Below are 19,018 nucleotides of genomic sequence, written 5' to 3'. Positions count from 1 at the left end.
TATAAATTAAAATAATATTCTTACTAAATTTAACTCCAGTGAAATTGTGATTAATTTATTGAACATAAATATTCTGTTAATGAATACTTTATAACTCTATAAATATAATATTATGTTTGCTTACTGTGTAAATATTGTGTCGTGTACATGGAAAAAACAAGAATATTGGAGAGATGGAATAGAGAAACTAGGGTGTTCATGCCCTAATATGGAAATAAGTGTGACCATAGACATACTAATCACATTCCAGCCATACCTGTTTTTCATAGCATACACATATATGCTAGAATCGGGTTTACATGAAATTTTAAATTTGAGTTCCATCTGAAATCTTTTTTCTCTTAAGTGATATACATATGTACGTACATCTATACAGAGAGAACTCGCTGCCAACATACAAATTACTAGCACTCCTGAGTAAAATCTATCTCCATGTGTGCGCAACTATTTGTGCGATTTTAAACAAGTGAAGGTTTTGTTTGTAGGCGACAATAATTTTTATTAGTATTTAGTGGTTGAATGAGGGGATTATGAAAAACTATTTGTTATATCGTTTGACAACCACAACCAAAACTGCAGTATTTCCAAATAAAACCATATTCTATAACATCTTCAATTTAGGATCTCCCTTATGAATGAACCAAATACAGAAGCTGCAAGTAGTTGCAGATGAAGCAGACCCATTTAGGTCATGCATACTCTCTCTCTCTCTTAATTCCAATTTTTTTTAAGGGTGAGTCAAGTGTTTATATTGGTTAAAATTGTATTATGAGTCCAAATAGAAGTTAGAGACTTATTTTTTAAAAGAAAAAACCACACTAAACTGGTTTAACTTGTCCCCAAAAGCCAAATTATTGAGGAGGAAAGTCAAAAAAGAAAGAAAGAAGAAGCTACATTACCACTTTATCAAACGCTATGCTGTATGGTGATATATATGTGCAAAGAAACAAAGCAGTGCAAAAAATCACCCAACATAACTATTATACATACAGAACAAGTATGTACGTTGCAGTAACCAGAAAAATTCAGTTTCCAGTGAAATTAATTAATTACTCAGTCATCTAATCAATAAGCTTGCAGATGTGAATATAAAAACAGCGATAATTGATATACAAAACAAAGCTCGTAAGAAGTTGGTACCTGGAAAGGATACTTGGTGTGAATTTAGAGCTATAGGTGGAGAATTCCTAAGGGATCGCATGATCCAATGAATAAAAAAGTGAGAATTTTAACTCATTTAATGGAGGAATCAGTAGATCAATGCGATCCCTTTGGAACCCTCCGCCTGCACTAACTAATCAGTGAAGAAGCAGCTTTGGCTGGAGCATATTTGTGGAAATCCAAAATCCAGGGCTTCTCTACTTGTTGATTTATACAAGAGAAAGTAAAACAAAAGCTGTTTTTGGCGACTGTTACATGACCCTCTCTTATCTTTTCTTCAGTCTTCATGCATTTGGTGCGATAAGACGTTAGGCAGCACAAGCGGCAGTGTCAAATATGATCCCTTTTCTCTATGACAATTTACTAAACTGCTCCCTTTAGAATTATTCATTAGTAAAACACCCTTTTTCTTTGCTCCTTAGTCCTTACAAATTAAACCCATTTTATGTTTTTTTATTATTTTTTAATTAATTGCTTATTTTTTGCTTCATCTCATTTAAAATAAAAATATTTAACTAATTAATGAATTGAGTAGCAATTAGACTAATTTTGAGGATTAGCAGTGTGATGAAATTAATTATAAAGAAAAGAGGGCAGACAAGATAATAAGAGTGTTATATGGCTTAAAGGCAGGTAAGAGTAGCAATCCAACAGCTATTGGTGTTAGGAAGAAACTCAGCACCCAGTCCTTTCAAGATAATGACTCGTATCCATCATCTTTCTTTCTTTTCTCCTTCATTATTGCTTCCTTTTACCATAAGTATTATGCACTACGTGTGCCCCAACTATCCATCCCTTTACTACTAATTAGTAATTATTAATTAATTACTCTAACTTTTAAGAGAGGAGTTAAAATGATATGAGTTCCTTTTCTCTTAATTAATATTTTTAAATTCTAACGTTACTTACGGAATACTTTTTGGAAAAAGCGTTTTGATATCCATGCTAAGAAGATGAGGATGAGAGTATATATGGTGTGCCTGTTTACCTACTGCAGCTGCTGAAGAAAATGGCCTCCATGCCTACAGTTTTCTCCTCAACTTTCCGCAATGAACACAGGATATGCAATTTGGGAATCGAGATCTTGTCGCACGTCCTTGCGTGTCTCTAATTTCTTCCTCTCTGTTCACACACATCATCATAGTTTGATTTTTAGTTAACATGTACACATTAAAACCCACTACATCTTTTAAGTCTTACTCTAGAATTTATAATAATTTAATTGACTTTTAATTTTTTATGTTTAAAAATGAAATAAATTGATTTTTAACATAATTTTTCTTATAAATTTCTTAATTTTAAGGTTATTTAGTAATTTTATTTTTATTTACTTAATATTTCACGCTTGAATTTTATATATAGTTCAAGCGCGTATGAATTATGACTCGGTCATAGATATTAAAAAATTATATTTTAAAAAAGTTTAGAAGTTAAATATGAATTAATTAAGTGTTGTATAGTATAAATGCATGGACATATGCATGTCTCATGGATGGCATTCATATGCATAGATAGAGCATTCAAAATAGGGCATATATATTCTCATGTGAGATGCTGGAGGTCACATTCACACTCGTCATCCTCTCCATACACACTTATGTGTCCCCTGGATTTGGTACACATGGGGTCTTCTTGTTCTCATAATTTTCAGCCAAGTTTTGCATCTCATTTTCTCATTTTCTTCCTCCTCCACTGACTTTACTAGGTTGTCCACTCTCATCCACCTTCCTTTTATATACTTTTCTTTTTAAAAAAAAAAGAAAAAAAAGTTCACTTTTCTTCTTCCTTCTTGTTGGGTTTGCAAAATTAGGATAATTTTGATATTAGTCATAATTAAATATACCAAAATGAGATTTTCCCCATAAGGAAAATTGCATACTACATCAACATATACTAAAATGAAGCTGGCAACAGTTTTCAGTTTGGCCATTTAACATCTACATTTTTTTTTTCTTAAAAAACCACAATCCTAAATAAATTTTAATTTAGTAATATTTAAGTTACCTTAAAAATAATAAGATATCAAATTAAAATATTATTTAATTCTAAATAAACCCAAAAAAAAGTGAAAGAGTCTACAAAGTATTGTATCATGAGAATCAATTTTCCCACATTAAATTTGAACTTAAAATTTCCTGATTGAGTTTATTTTCTGTAGTGAAAGAGGTTCATGCCACTATAACATTAACAGGAAAGTATCAACTCATCACACTCGGAGTGCTCCTGCCAGAGGTTGATGATTGGTGATGAAAATAACATAAATTGCATCTTTTATTATTCCTAGTGCAGATTATTGGGTGCTCACAAAATACTGAGAAAAAAAAAAAGATATAAGCGTATAAATATATAAAATTTTCTATATATTATATGAGGTGAATTTTGTGTTTATAAGGGTGAATGCATCACTACTATGGTATATATAAATAATTTTTCAAAGATAGTGAATTGCCTTAATGAACAATGGAAGTTTAAGGAGCCCAGTTAACAAACGAAGCCTAAAAAATGTAATAGCCCAATGCCAGGAAAGCCCACGGGCAGACAATAATGAATTTTTTAAAAACTCTGAAAAAGAGGGCCCAACCGGGTTCGAACCGGTGACCTCTTGATCTGCAGTCAAATGCTCTACCACTGAGCTATGGACCCAGTTTGAAAAATTAAACTCAGTAAAATTATTTGTTCAGGCAAGTTTTATTTGTATTTTTATTTTTGGCGAAAGGGGAGCTTCCCCCTTCTCTTGTTCTTCTTCCCCTTCCCGCCTCTTATTCGCAGCGAGGGCAGCAACAACAGCAATGGTGAAGACTCAGTACGGCATCAAATACGCCGTCCACCTTATCACCAATCACTTTGGCAATCTCGTCGCTGTATCTCTCTCTCTCTCTCACTATATATATATATACATACATATTTTATGCGTTCTGACCATTTTACTGTGATACAGAAAGTTTGTGAATGTCTTCTCCGCAAAGGACCGCTAACTCTCCATAATATTGTCCGATACACTGAGCTCACTCAGATGCAGGTGAAGAACAGTTTACTCGTCTTAATCCAGCACAATTGCGTTCAAGCTTTCCGTCTCGCTGATACCGGTAATCTATTTACACGTACTCTTTGCTGGGCTTTTCAGAAATTGCAAAAATAAATAAATAAATAAATAAAGTGCAAAGCCAAGGATATCTAGCTTTTTTTGTTTCCTTCTTTGGATTTGCTGGGCTTTTCTGTTGCGTGGATTGTGGCTGCTAAAAATTTTATTGGTGGAATTCGAGTTGTTTAATAATATGTTGATGTGCCTGGAGGTGAAAGACTGTTACTCTAGAGGAATTATACTAAATCCAGTATGTGATCTTTTGAAATTACTGTATTTGTAGGTGGTTCCCAGAGTGCGCCAAAACAAATTACTCAGTACATAGCATTGTTTGATAATATACTTCATCGTATGAGGTTTTCCAAATTTTTGGCGATTATATCCCAAGAATTTGATACATTGGTTAGTTTTTTTAGTTTCAGTTTGATGTGCACTCACTTGTGAAATTAAGTTAAGTTTGGGTATTTTATTTTTAGTGCATTGCGTTTTGCAGTGTGTAGGCATTGTTGAGGGTTTGCTTCAACATGGTAGGCTTACCCTGAGGCAAATTGTTGAGAGAGCCAACTCTAGTCAGAAGGAAGGCAAGTATCTCCTGAATGTTTGGATCTTTTTTTTTTTTTTTTCTTGGAACTGTAAAAAATTGCACCCAATTGACATCCTGAATCTGAATGGTTGGATATCTTGCTTTTCTACTTTTTAGGTGTATTTTTTATGCCAGCCAAAGTTTATTGTTCTTTTGGATCTATCTCTATTGAAATCAACACTGAATAAAAAAATTAAATTGGTAATATCAAGGTTGAATTGCTGATGAGAAAAACATCCTGTAAACCTGATTTATGAATCGGCAACTATTAATTGACATCACTGCTTTATTAATTTGTCCATATAGTTGTATAGGATGATATAGCATATATCCTTGTACTAAAAAGAATATACCCTTCCCAACTGAATCAAGATACGTAGTACCAGGTTCAGGGCAGTGTGGGAGGAGGCATGCGTCTTTGAATGAAAGGGTTTTGCCTAGCATACTCTATGTAGGATGGCTTGTGGTTCTACCTGGACTTCTCAGTCTCACTGTTTTAGACATGAAGATTTTTGTTGCTAAAAAGATTGGTCATGTTCTTGATAGAAATTCTTGTCTTCATATATTACTGGCTTTAAGGCCTGATGATCATGTGATTTATAAGGTATTTTGCTTCTACCTTTTTCGTAATGCTTCACTATGCTTTTGTTGCACCTTTATTTTGGTTTTGCCCGACTTTTTTGCAACTGCCAAGCAATGGCTTACATGGGCGAAGATGAAAAATCAACCGTTGAGCTTCATTTGTTCTTTCTTTGAGCTTTATGGCTTTTCTCTTATAGTTCTATCAGGGGGTCGATCCTCTCGAGGAAGAAATTGGAAAGATTTTTCAGCAGTTTGATTTTTGGACTTCTATTGCTTTGTTCTCATGTTAACCTTTTCAGAATATACCTGATTGTTTTGCTCAAGATAACTATGCCCTGTCTCCTAGAATGACTTCAGATGCCTGAGGGTTTAGGTTTAGAAAGAAGTAGCACTGATCTTAGAGCTTTACATTGAATTGTGAAAAATCATTTGCTACTTGATTAAGTGATTAAAATTCACACATGTAAATTCAATCTGTGAACTACACATTATCTATTTTTGCAGGAAATAGTGTAGGTATGGGTGCTGTACAAGAAAACCTTCGCAAACTTGTGATGGCCCGGTATGTTGAACATTGCCCCACTGCTGAACCCTTTCTTGAATCACCAACTGAAGATGATGCTCCTGCAAGGAAGCGAGGTGCTAAGTCATCTAAGGTTATTTCTTATCTATACTATTGGAGGGGGGAGGAATATTGAGATTACCTAAATTACTCTTAATTTGTTCTGTTATATACTACATATTAAGATGTTCTAAAAATTTTTAAAGAAGATATTTTAAATTTAAAAATTTGAATACGTTGTACATTGAGGGCATTGTTTTTTTTTTTTTCCTTATTTAAAGTTAAACTTTGAATCAAATTCTGACTTTTTTTGGATAAATATAACTTTATTTTACTTTGTTAATTAATTGATAAATAAATGAAAGGCAAAGTTGAAGTATTTTATGCATAAAACTAAATTTTTTACGTTGATTATGTTATGAGATGGATTATTATGCAAGTCTAATGTGTATAAAATTTTAATTGATTTATGTTTTAAGTGTTTTCTTTCTTTTTAATTAAGAGTTTAAATAAAAGTAAAATTTCATATAATCCTTTCAAGGGAAAAATACATAGTTATTTAGTTTACATAAAATTCTTACAAGGGAAAAATACATAGTTATTTAGTTTACATAAAATTTATTAGCATTTCTTTCATATAGAACAAAAGTAACAATTGAATTCTTATGCTTGAGCGATTATTGATCTATAATGAGTTCAATCATGCAGATCTAAATGAACGATTATAGATGGTTAAATTCCAGGATTTGAATTTATTCCTTGACTTGCCTGTTAACTATGGATTTATGCCCCCTACACATTATGGGTGATACTTTTCATTTTTAAAATGTTCTCTTCCTACTTCTTGCAGATGGTTATAGAACCAGAGACCCTAGAACAACGTGTTATGGAAGCAGCAAGGCCTATGGAAGCAAAAAGATTTTCACTTGAAATGGATACTGAACTAAATGAGGATGGAGAAAAAGACCAGAATAAATCCCCTGACAAACATGTCGGAGACAAGGTTGTATATGAATTATTCTTTAAGTTATGTAGGTCACTCGTGTACTAATCTTTCATTTTCACATTCATAGCGCAAACGTGATGCTTCGGACCCTAATGTAGATAGCGATACTACAGAAGATCAAGTAGTTCTTTGGCATGCCAATTTTGAGGAATTTATTCGTCGGCTTAGGCATAAGGTTTGCTTTACTTGTCTCTTCCATTTCATTCTAATTATATATTCTAGTGAAGAAGAATATTATATTTTTCCAATAATTTTTTTTTTTGCATTGCTGATGTTTGAAAATTTTAGTGAAAATCTTAATGGTTTTCTTGCTTATACTTTGTATAGACTCTTCATGATTGAGGTAAATATCTGTGATCTTAAAATTGTAAATGACTTGAAGATTACTGTCCTTTTCATCGTTTAAATAGGATCATTTATCTTTCTCGGCATTTTTCTCCACATAACATAATTTGTGGATAAGTTGGATTTAATGAGGAAATACACAGCATAGTACAAAAGCAGTCATGTGATGCATGCATGATTACTTTTCTTTATCCAGCGTAGGCTGGTGTAAAGTGGGTGCAAGTGCCAGCTTTTGAACTCTGGAGGTTTTTCTTCTTCTAGATGGTAAAGTAACATGGTCAAAATGTTCAAGAGTTTGTTTATATCCTGCAATATTTTCTGAAGGGCACTGGTTATGATGATCATTGTTCTGTTTATACAAATATATGCTTGCTTTCGTGTTTATATTCAAATGATGATTACTGTTCTGTTGCATATTAGGCTTGCATTGAGAATGTGAGAGCACGCATGGATGATGGAGCTGCCATTGTCTTAAGTGCAATGCTGGAGGCATCTAAAACTGAAGAGAAAAAAGTGAGAACAGCAAGTTCAGGTGATAAGAAGTCTTAGATGATTGCTTAATTGCTGTTGTTCATATTTAAACTAGTTGCATTGCCCACTCCTTGCATGGACTATTTATAGATCTTATTCTGTATTACTATTTTTTTTTTATCTTTATAAAATTTGAATTCTATGTTAATGAATATGTCCAAGAATATATATTTTAAAATTAAAAATATTATAATTTTTTTTAGTTACAAAATATTTTAGATCAATTCAGAGTAGAGGAGATAAATTAAAATTTAAAGGTTTCCATCTTAAATGGCCTAAGAGTAATAAATCATTGTTATTCTTCTGGTTTCATTTATATAGAACACTTCCATTAGATGCTAACTCTGTGCAACTCTGTATTATCTAAATAGAAAATTTTATTTGGTAGAATTAATGTTAGATTTTCATTTAAATTATATAAATACGATTTAAAGTTATATAGGCAATAAAAGTATTTCTTAATCAAAATTTTTAAGTAACTACTATCATACTCCTTAACTAGTCTTTAGGATGAAAAAACATCATATTTATGAATCCAATTTTTGTCTTATGAATAAACTGTATGTTGATCAGGCTATATAGCATGAGAAGAGAATTTTTTATAAAAAAGAAATGCTTATTTGATTGTATCTAATGCATTAAAAAACAAACTTGTAGAAAAATAATTTTTTGGCAAATGGAAACCAAATTGCCAAATGTTAAAATATTCTTAAGCCAATTGGCAGTTTATAATTAATCTCTATTAAACACATTATATTGAATTCTTGTTAAACAAATGTAAACTTATGGTGGATTTTTATATGGTCTTCTCCTTTCATAAATATTTGTGTGTGTGTGAATATGACTGGATTTATTTCCATATATATGGGTATGACAAAACAAATATCCAGTAAGATTGTTGGAAGAATTGACGAATATTTGCCTAGAGATGAATAAAAAAAGAATTGCATTGTAGTACGATGAGTTGACTTCATGTATTGGTACATAAGATGCTGGTTTCTATGTTGATTAAATGATTTGGTCAGTGCTGAGGCCCAAATTAGGAATCCTCTTAATCTTAATTCATCGTATTCCATCTAGCCAGAGCATTACTTTACTCTAAACAATATGAGGTTCAGATTGACAAAAAAACATTTAATCGGTGTTGTAGCTTTCTAACTGGAAGATGTCTTTCTCAGATTATCTGATAATTATCTATTATTAGAAGTGGAGGATGTTTTGTTAGTTGTGACTCACCTGGCAGTGTATTTTCTTCATCTTAGTTTATGTATATATATTGTTACAGATTGTTTTAGTGTTTTGTTTAAAGAAAAAGAAGAAGAAATCCTCTTCACTGCCCCTTTTTATGCAACTCCCCAGCTATTTGCCTGTGTCAATGTTGATAATAACAAACTTTTGCAGTTCCATTGTCGGTGAATTCCATTTATGAGGAGGTAATTAAGAGTGAAAAAGGTCGTAACATGACATTTGATCATGTCAGATCTGCCCTTGTGCAGTTGAGTTCTCCTCCACCTTTTGTGACGGTTATTGATGAATCATATAGTATAGGTACCTTTTATCCTTTTTCTTATTCCAGTTTTCTGCTTAAATTATGAAACTATGTTTCCTTCCAAGATAAGAGCTCCGTCTTTCATTTTGGCCTATACTTTGGTTTCTAGTTACACCATTGTACTTATTATGCAGATTTTAAGCATATTATTGAAGTAGCTCAGAGTGAAGAGGTCAGTTATGGGTTTTTCTTGAAATCTGAAACACTGGTATTTCATTTTCTGAAAGGATGTCTGGGTATGTTTTCTATGCTGCAGGTGGAGTCCATTGTCTTGAAAAGATTTGGCAGGGATGCTTATAGAATGTTTAGGTTACTGTCAAAGGCTGGTCGCCTACTTGAGACTGATAAGGTAATGAGTTAGACTAACCAACTTTGCTCTGGATCTCGGAAATATGCTATAGTTGACATGATGGGTTAGGTAAGTGCATCTGGGACTTCATATTTAAGCGAAAGGAGGCAGGTGTCTTAAGAAATTTGCAACTTGCCTCTGCTTGGGGTTGAATGACACCAATTATTCATCACAACGGGAAAAATTTTGCCACATTGAATTATCTGATATATGTGTAGCGTCTATTATTTCTTGGTGTAGGATGAAATCTTAACTAAGCAAAATCCCAATTTCACTTGATTTGCTTAAGCCATTATGCCCATTTACACGTGCAAGTTTTTTGTTTGGGGTTCTTTACTTTTTTGGTTTGTTTAGTAGTTCCTTTTATTTTCTATCTTCAGTGATATCTGTTTGGATGTTACTTTTGCTGTATGTTTACTCTAGCTTCTTGTGTAGATTTCAGATAAAATATTTGTTGAAAAGAAGGAAACAACTAAGATTCTTTATAAGCTGTGGCAGGATGACTACTTGCTTATGGAGGTAAACAAGTATTCTTTTTATATTTTTCAAGTGTATCTTGCTATGCGTAACTTGTGCATGTTCATTTTAGCTTTGGGTTTTCCTTTTCTTTTTTCTTTTTTTTTTTGCCTGTTTCTTCTGTCAAATCTCTTCCCTCGGGGTCACAAAGTACATAAAACAGGAACAGTATACTCTGTCAGAAAATGAGAATCTCAGTAGAACATATATTTTATTGAACCTGTCCTTTTTTTTCTTGCCTGTTTCTTCTGTCAAATCCTGGGGGTCTCAAAGTACATAAAACAGGAACATTATACTGTGTTAGAAAATGAGAGTAGAACATATATTTTATTGAGCCTGTCCTTATTATTGTTATTATTCATTATCTCCATACTAAATTAAAGATTGTTGATAATTAGCTTTCAGCTAAGAGGGTGCTACAGATAATGGTCTTTCACTTATTTACGATGTTATTTAATTATCCGTGCAGAAATTAGTTGTGGGGACAGCAACTTTCTTGTTGTGGAAGGTAAATAAACATGTCTTGTGGGAACATGTACTGGATGAGATGTTCCATGCTGCCTTAAATTTGAGCCTTCGAGTTGCTTATGAGTTAGAACAGCAAAAGGAGGTCTGGACAACTAATCTTGTTGGGTCTTTTCTTTTTTGATCTCTCACTACTCTCTATTATATGTGTTTGCCCTTTTTCTTTGGATTGGATTATGTTGTAGCTTATCACTGATACTGTGCTTTTTAAATAAAATCGGTGCAACAATTGGTTTTATTTGGCTACCATAATGTAATATTTTCAGCTAGTGATGATATTTGTGAACTCGTTTCAGATTGTAAATTTGCCAACTGATAGACGCGAGGGGCCGATGAAAGAGAAATACGAAAAACTTAAAAAAATGAGGGTTCTGATGGAGTCCTCACAGATGAAGCTTGATGATGCTATTATGCTTTTCCATGACTTCTGAAGTGCATCCGATGACTGTAATATCACCATCTTTATCAATAATTTTTTGTTTAATATTAAATTTTATATCAATTCCATTGAATTTTGTCTTCGGATTTGGCTTCTTTGTGGTTACTTGGCATATAGGGAAATTGGGTTGGTTTTATAATCATCAATCTCTAAAATGGATTTAAAATTTGGTTCCTCATTAGCGAACATAAACATATCTCACCATTATTTATGGAGGCAAAAAAATATGTTTATTTCCCATATTGTCTCTACCTATTATATAATGTGAAGTTTTTTATTAGCATAATTTTTTATATTTAACTTTTTAAAGTTTAGCAAAATATTTCTATTTTATTAATGTAGAAAATAAACTTTATTATAAAGATTATGAAGTATGAGTAATATGTGAATAAAAAGTGTTGGATCTACAAATCACTTTTTTTAAAAGAGAATTATTATTTAGTTTTTATGAGAAATTAATGTATTAAAACATAACTGGTATTTTAAAAAGTCTACTATTTAGTTTTTTTGTTGTAGCCGTCAAGTATTTTATTATTTAATTTTTATAATTTTAAAAAATTTATTAATTAATCTCTTAAACTTTTAAAAAATCTACTAATTAGTCTTTAAGGAATTAATTAATAAAATTTTTAAAACTATATGGATTAAATAATAAAATATTTAATAGCTATAATTAATAGAGAGATTAATTAGTAAATTTTAAAATATAGGATGATTTAATGTATTTTTTAAAATTAATGGATTAATTAGTAAATTTTTTTATATTATAAGGATTAAATAGTAATTTTTTTTAAAAAAATTATTTTATTAAACACAATTTAATGTTTATTCTACACTTATATCCTTCATTGGTTGATTGTGGGTTGCATTATGGTGATATATTTGCCGGCATTCTGTTTAGTACAAGCTGGCTCGAGTCTTTCATTAAATGGAGCAAATATGTAAATTTCTATAGTTTAAGGCCTCTTAGGAGTGCCCCTGCAGATTTGACACGAACCAACACATTATTAACATAAAGATTAAGAATATCTTTCTTATTATAGGTTTTTTAGAAGACGAATTTCTAGAAAGTGCAAGCATTAAATTTCTTGTATTGATCTGGTAATACATATTCAAGAAATCACTGTTACATGGATATTTGTTATTTATCAGTCTTTTCTGTCTTCTAAAATGGGCTATGTAAACTCCGGTAATATTTGGAAAAAAGATTCCAAAATTCTGTTCAACACCATCTGGCTTGTGATTTTCTTTAAAAGGGTGAATATGTATGTTTTTAAAGGAGTTCCAGACTTGCAGGAGTGCCTTTTGCTTTCCTGATATGATTCATCACATTACTAACATGCGCCTAAGTGCAGTCTAGTATTCTTTCTTCTCTCATTCTTGGTTCTTCTTTCGCTGGAAGCTTGGTCTTCCTTCGCCTGTTGTCCAATCGGTTTTCCCCTGCCCGGTATCTCTCGGTTTTCCCCTGTGATAACCCGTGGAACTTAGTCTTGAAATGTGTGAATGGATAGCCAAAGAGCATATTCCCATAGCCTTTGTTTGTGGCTTTTTCGATCTGTGGTGGACCCTCGATCTCAATGCTAATGTGATCTTCAAAGTTTTTACCTATTTCTTACGGTGTTTCCGGTGCAACCAGATGGCATTTGAATTTGGATTTCTTTGGGGTTTTGTTGGTTCTTGATGATCTGAAATCCAGAGAAATAGGGTTGTTCTGTAAAATTTAGAAAAATCTTAAACCTAGAAGAGAGTATTTCTCCTTTTATAGGTTTTCTTTTGTCTGCTAGTGACGTGCCAATAGAACGAGTATCAGTAGACCACCTGTCCCTGCCACGCTGATACGGACGTGCGAGGGAATCAAATCTCTGCTCCATGCGTAACGGCCTCTGATTCTCTCAGGACGCAGGTAGGCGGGTCTACAAGATAGATGGATGGATCCTCTTTCGGGTTCGGGGCTGGACCGATGAGTAGGGACAAAGCAGGGCCTAAATGGAATCGACCCAAGGTGCAGGGAAGACGAGGCCGGCCTGGTAAAGAGAACCAGATAAACCCGGTTGTGAGGCTTAATGGACTGGACCCAGCTGGCGTGAGTGACTTGAATATTTTTGAGCAATGGACTATTTTCATGGGTCTGATCCTAGACGGAGATGAGGTGAACTCCGAGGTCATCAGTTCTATATGTGCCCTCTTCATCTTCTTGTACTTTAGTGAGTTTTTATGGCTTTTTGTCATTGTTAAAGGAACTTCAACCGGTGATTCCATCGTCTTTCTTGATGGTGACGATCCATAAATTTAACGTAAATAATTTTGTGCTATCAGATCGGATATAAAAACGAGATTGCCTCTTGAATTTTGATATTTATTAGTCAATTGTCCGACTACCAATTATTAATAAACTATTTTAAAAGTATGCCAAAAAAAAATCTTATTTTATTTGATGGGTGTGCTGCAGGTGTATCCTGTACGATCACGGGTATATATGCCTCAACTAAACCAAGCTGAATGATCATTTTTTTTAATTTCTCTAAAACACTAATTTGCAGCTTTGATAACTTAACCTCTCCAAATGCAATACTTAGTTCATTTACCTCTATTTACTACCCGACTTCGATCTCTTGATTTTCCCTTGAATCAGACCTCTTGAGTAGTGTCATGATTGCACAGCCTTGAGATCTCAATATCATCTCTTTACCCCTTAATCTTTTCTTTTACTATATTAAATGAAACTGAATAATTAATCAATTCAGAGAATAAAAAATTTATTAAAATTTTATTTTCACCTCCGTTACAATTCTTTCTTATATTCATAATTCAAAAAAATTTTAAATGAAATTAATTTATCATGAACCCAAAACACAAGTATGTTTAATTTAAATTTTTTAATAATTATAATAACTTACTTGTGAATTGGATTCCAATAAACTGATTATATATATATATTTTCATGTATGGAGAGGTAATGAACAAAAGAATTCAATCATTTTATCTTGCAAAAAAAAACGATGAAAAAGAAATATAAATGAAGCTAAATAAAATGTCATTTTATGCTAACTTATTTTTTTATAAAATATATATTTTAAATTATATATATAAAAAAAATTTTTAAATGAATTCGATTCATCATGGTCTAGAATCTAAATGCATAAAAAGGCATTTTATGTAATTTTTTTTATTGAGAGACTTACTTATCTATATTTTAAAATTAATAATAGACGGATCCGAAAAATATTATATATATATATATATTTTAATTAGTGGCAGCATTGGAATTATATTGGTGATAATTAGCTTCTTTCATTTTTTTTCAACAATAAAATTGTGTGAGATTAAAAACTGTCACGAAGGGAAGGATCCATACGCGAAATCAAGGGCTCTAATATTGTTGAAGCTGGTCGTCTTTGCTCTAGTTTTAGGTATATTTATATTTTCATATTATTTTTAAACTCCAAAATAACTTTGATTTTGAAAGTTAAATTAGAGTCAGAATTGTTGGATTCTATATTTTCAAATTCTAACTTGAATATATGAGATTTCGGTTCACAGAATAATAATTCTAATTTTAGCTTAATACTATACAAAATAATTTTCAAAATTTTAACAATGGAGAAATTAAATAAAAGAAAGCAATTTACGAATGAAAAAAAAAATCAAAATGAGTCATTGTTTTTTTATTAATATTTATATTTTTAGCTAAATAAATTATGAACTTTCTATTTAAAGTCTTATCTAATAAATTATTATTTTTATAAATTTTAAACATTAAAAATTATACTTACTATTTAATTTATTTTTATTTTAATAAATTTTAATATTTAAATTGTAACAGTAATATTTTATTATAAAAATAGCATTTTTATTAAATCAAGGGTTATTTACACTTTAAAAATAAGATTTAAAATTTTATTTGAAAAAAATAAATAAGCTTATTTATATTTTAATTAAAAAAAAATCGGACTTATTTATTTTAACTTACACATGTGCTCTCATTCCAGTTAAGGAAAAACAAAAGGGTTTCCTATTAAGCAGAAGATAAAGTGATAAGCCTGGCATGGCGAAGCTCTATTGGCTGAACTATTTGGAATAATATTTTGAAGGCATCCCTATATGGTAACCCAAGCTGGCAAAGATAAGCGGCAGAAAGGTACATAGAAGTGTAACCTACAAAGTTCAATAATAGATAGAGAATTTTACTATTTAATTTTTTATATTATAAAAAAAATTAATAATTAATTATATTATTAATTAATATATACCCATTTTGGTTCTCTTTCCTTTACATCAACAAACCTATATTAGCAAATCAATGAGTTCTTAGCTTGTTCTTGTGTGTGTGAGGGGAGAAATGCTTTTTAACTTGACCTTCACCGGTGTTTTCCTCTACTTGCTCTTTCGACTATTGATTTCCTTCTGGATTTCACCTGCTAGGACTTATACAAAGCTTAAGAGGAATGGGTTTGGAGGTCCAACCCCAAAGTTCCCTCTAGGGAATATTGAAGAGATGAAAAAGATCAGTGCAAGTAGTGTTGCCAAAGTTTCTTCAGGATCCTTAGCAGTCTCCAACGATATTCACTCTGCTGTTTTTCCTTACTTTGCTCAATGGCAGAAGTCTCATGGTATGTGTATATGTTAACTGCTAATTGCTCAACTGATTAGAATTTAATGATAATCAAGAGTCTTTATGTGTGTTGCAGGGAAGGTGTTCGTATACTGGTTAGGTACAGAGCCATTTTTATACATAGCAGAGCCTGAGTTCCTGAGAAGGATGTCTAAAGGTGTGTTGGGCAAAAGCTGGGGAAAGCCCAGTGTGTTTAAACATGATCGGAAACCTATGTTTGGTAATGGTTTGCTTATGTTAGAAGGTGATGACTGGATTCATCATCGCCGTATTATCACTCCTGCATTCTCTCCGGCCAACCTGCAGGTTAACTCTCTCTCTCTCTCTCTCTAATAATATTGGAAAAATCCTCAGATTTTTACATTCAAAGGTTTCAATTTATCTTATCCGTTCACTGTAACACTCCTTAATGTGATGAGAAATCATTACCGGAATACATCCTTATACTCTTGTTACTCTTCCATATTAAATTATTGAACACTCAAATTAAATTATAATTTATTAAACATTTAAATTTATATTAAAATTATAATAATTAAATGATTTTAATTTAATTAAATTATAATATAGTAATATTAGAATTTTAATTTAAGTGTTTAATAAAATAAAATGAAGGTGTAAGTATGTATTTAATCGAAATTATTCATATATTACAAATACTCTTATTTTTACATGCAAAATTTGGTGATGGGTGAAAACAGTTGTTAATTTTAATATAATTGCATAATTAAATTCAAAGAATGAAAATGCTTAGAATTTTCATATAAAGGTTACGTCAAATATTAGTGAAGAATGCATAATAGGTGGTAGAAGTTAATTAAGATTTTGTTCTGGCAAAGTTAAAAAGTTGGTGGGTACAAATTCTATAGATCAGGCAGTGGCTACTTTGTGTTTTAAAGTCACGAATCGTAATCTTTGATACTCCAAAGTGTAAAGTATATGTATAAACTGTACAACTTCAGCATTAAAGCTTTTACTTTAATGAGATATAACCTATATATAAGAAAATTGTTAGATAATTATGCTATCAACCTAATACGTTCTGTTGCTTGACCTACAAATAGGCTATGGCAAGCTCAATGGTGGAGTCTACCACTAAGATGCTTGACAAGTGGACAAGCCTCCTAAATTGTGGCTGCCTAGAAATTGACGTCGAGAGAGAAATCATTTTAACAGCCGGAGAAATCATCGCCAAGACAAGTTTTGGGATGGACTACGCAAATTGGAGACAAGTGTTGGAGAAATTAAGGGCCCTGCAGATCACTCTGTTCAAGACTAATCGTTATGTGGGGGTGCCATTCAGTACAATCTTGTTTCCCAGACAAACCCTAGAAGCTAAAAAACTTGGAAAAGATATAGATTACCTTCTTTTTTCGATTATAGAAGATCGTCGAAATTCCAATGCAGGGTATCATCAAAACAACTTGTTAGGGTTATTGCTACAAGAAAATCACGAGGAGAGGAGGAAGACATTAACCACAAGGGAGCTAGTCGACGAGTGCAAGACTTTCTTCTTTGGTGGCCACGAGACCTCTGCGCTCGCATTGGCATGGACAATGCTGGTTTTGGCTGTACATCCAGAGTGGCAAAACCAATTGAGAGAGGAAATTACACAAGTTACTGGGAATAAAGAGATCGTTTTCTCCAGGCTTGCAAAGCTCAACAAGGTACATACTTGCTGAGCTTAATACAGTTGATTTTGCAGTAGACATGAAAATAATTGAAGTGGGTATCATTGCTACATTGTCAATTTCGAATGTGGATACTAACCATGCGAATTATTTATGCTGGTGCAGATGGGGTGGGTGTTGAACGAAGTTTTGAGGCTCTACTCTCCAGCACCAAATGCACAAAGGCAAACCAGAGAAGACATTACTGTAAATAACCTCACCATCCCAAAGGGAACCAACGTTTGGATTGATGTTGTGAGCATGCACCATGATCCTAATTTATGGGGAGAAGATGTGAACGAATTTAAACCAGAGAGGTTCGAGAATGACTTGTATGGTGGATGCAAACACAAGATGGGGTATTTGCCTTTTGGGTTTGGAGGGAGAATGTGTATAGGTAGGAATTTATCGATGATGGAGTATAAGATTGTTCTATCCTTAATGCTCACTAGATTTTCTTTCTCCCTCTCTCCGAATTATTCTCATTCTCCTCGTATTATGCTCTCACTTAGACCAAGTCTTGGGATCCCTCTCATTGTTCGACCCCTGTAGCTAACTAGGTTTCTAGCCTGAAAATGGCTTGATCTTCATGCATAGTGTTTCAGCCATCAAGGGCTTGTGTAGTATGGAAAATAATATATAGAAAGCATGTTTGTCTTTTAGTCTCCTAAATCATTCAACAAGGATCATGTTTGTCAGCAAAATTTGCTTTCTAATAGTTTAGCCTATTTGTTTCCAATCAAACCTGTATTATAGGTTTTTATTTCCCATTAAAATATGTTTTTTCTTTTAATCATAATACGGTTAGGTAATTAGAAGTATATATTTTTTTATTTATTATATAAGATGCATACGAAAATATAAAGTAATCGACGTTAAACTAGAATAATTTGTTTTCTTTTTGTAAAATATATATTATGGATTAATTATAAATTATCGATCATAATATAAATTATAAAATATTAATGAGTTTTAATTCATTGATAGTGGAGTTGTTTAAGTCTCAAGTTAGAGTTTTAGTCAAATCCAATTACAAAAAAAAAAAAATAATTATAAACTATGAGATCATATTACTATTTAATTAAAGAAATAGAACATCAATAGAAAATATTAAATTGTAAATTTGTAGTTTATTTGTTAATTTTACGAATATTATTATTATTTTATTTACTAATATATGATATTCATTTATATATTTATATATTATAATAAAATAATATTTTTAATACTTAATTATGGACTAAAATTTTAGAAAGTCCATGAAAAATAAAGTTTAAAACACTTTAAATTTCAAAAAGATTCATAAGTTCTTTTATTGAAACAGACAAATTACTTAAAGAAAAAGTAATTTTCTATTTTTAGTTTTTTTTTTAAATCATTAAATTAACAAGTTGTTTGTATATGTCAATTTTTAAAAAAAATTAATTCAAATTTATTGCATCTTGACCTAGGGTGAATATGAATGTAATTTTTCTTCCATAAAATGTTAAAGTGAATTACGTATTT

At 31.7% G+C, this 19,018-nt stretch overlaps 2 protein-coding genes and 1 non-coding gene across 4 annotated transcripts; 2 read left to right on the top strand and 1 right to left on the bottom strand.

Annotated features, from left to right (window-relative positions):
* Positions 1-3,732: 3,732 nt before the first annotated feature.
* TRNAC-GCA lies at positions 3,733-3,804 on the bottom strand. The gene has a single exon. It is a non-coding gene; the product is annotated as a tRNA-Cys (tRNA).
* Positions 3,805-3,864: 60 nt separating this feature from the next.
* On the top strand, positions 3,865-11,313 carry LOC110630821 (DNA-directed RNA polymerase III subunit rpc-3). Its single transcript, XM_021778416.2, has 14 exons — positions 3,865-4,022; positions 4,100-4,247; positions 4,527-4,645; positions 4,737-4,824; positions 5,913-6,064; positions 6,821-6,973; positions 7,044-7,151; positions 7,742-7,853; positions 9,254-9,400; positions 9,536-9,573; positions 9,658-9,750; positions 10,186-10,269; positions 10,736-10,876; positions 11,088-11,313. Exons 1-14 carry the CDS (start codon positions 3,951-3,953, stop codon positions 11,220-11,222), a joined length of 1,590 nt encoding a protein of 529 aa, XP_021634108.1. The 5' UTR covers positions 3,865-3,950; the 3' UTR covers positions 11,223-11,313.
* Positions 11,314-15,444: 4,131 nt separating this feature from the next.
* On the top strand, positions 15,445-18,228 carry LOC110630822 (cytokinin hydroxylase). 2 transcript variants are annotated; one of them, XM_021778417.2, is made up of 4 exons: positions 15,445-15,840; positions 15,919-16,148; positions 16,907-17,509; positions 17,639-18,228. In XM_021778417.2, the coding sequence occupies exons 1-4, from the start codon at positions 15,570-15,572 to the stop codon at positions 18,062-18,064; spliced, it is 1,530 nt and encodes a 509-aa protein (XP_021634109.1). In that variant the 5' UTR covers positions 15,445-15,569; the 3' UTR covers positions 18,065-18,228. The 2 variants fall into 2 exon arrangements, with proteins under 2 accessions (XP_021634109.1, XP_043806718.1); XM_043950783.1 differs by having other exon boundaries at positions 15,720-15,840; positions 15,924-16,148; positions 17,639-18,227.
* Positions 18,229-19,018: the final 790 nt, after the last annotated feature.

This window comes from Manihot esculenta, chromosome 14 (genome assembly GCF_001659605.2).
Source record: "Manihot esculenta cultivar AM560-2 chromosome 14, M.esculenta_v8, whole genome shotgun sequence".
Lineage (NCBI taxonomy): Eukaryota > Viridiplantae > Streptophyta > Magnoliopsida > Malpighiales > Euphorbiaceae > Manihot > Manihot esculenta.
This window is presented reverse-complemented; position numbering and strand designations above follow the sequence as displayed.

Excerpts from the sequence above, each read along its gene's own strand:
- LOC110630821 (XM_021778416.2), top strand. The coding sequence starts at position 3,951 with ATGGTGAAGACTCAGTACGGCATCAAATACGCCGTCCACCTTATCACC. Across the intron at positions 6,974-7,043 it reads ACAAACATGTCGGAGACAAG|CGCAAACGTGATGCTTCGGA; the intron begins GTTGTATATGAA and ends TCACATTCATAG. Across the intron at positions 10,270-10,735 it reads ATGACTACTTGCTTATGGAG|AAATTAGTTGTGGGGACAGC; the intron begins GTAAACAAGTAT and ends TTATCCGTGCAG.
- LOC110630822 (XM_021778417.2), top strand. The coding sequence starts at position 15,570 with ATGCTTTTTAACTTGACCTTCACCGGTGTTTTCCTCTACTTGCTCTTT. Across the intron at positions 16,149-16,906 it reads TCTCTCCGGCCAACCTGCAG|GCTATGGCAAGCTCAATGGT; the intron begins GTTAACTCTCTC and ends ACCTACAAATAG. Across the intron at positions 17,510-17,638 it reads GGCTTGCAAAGCTCAACAAG|ATGGGGTGGGTGTTGAACGA; the intron begins GTACATACTTGC and ends ATGCTGGTGCAG.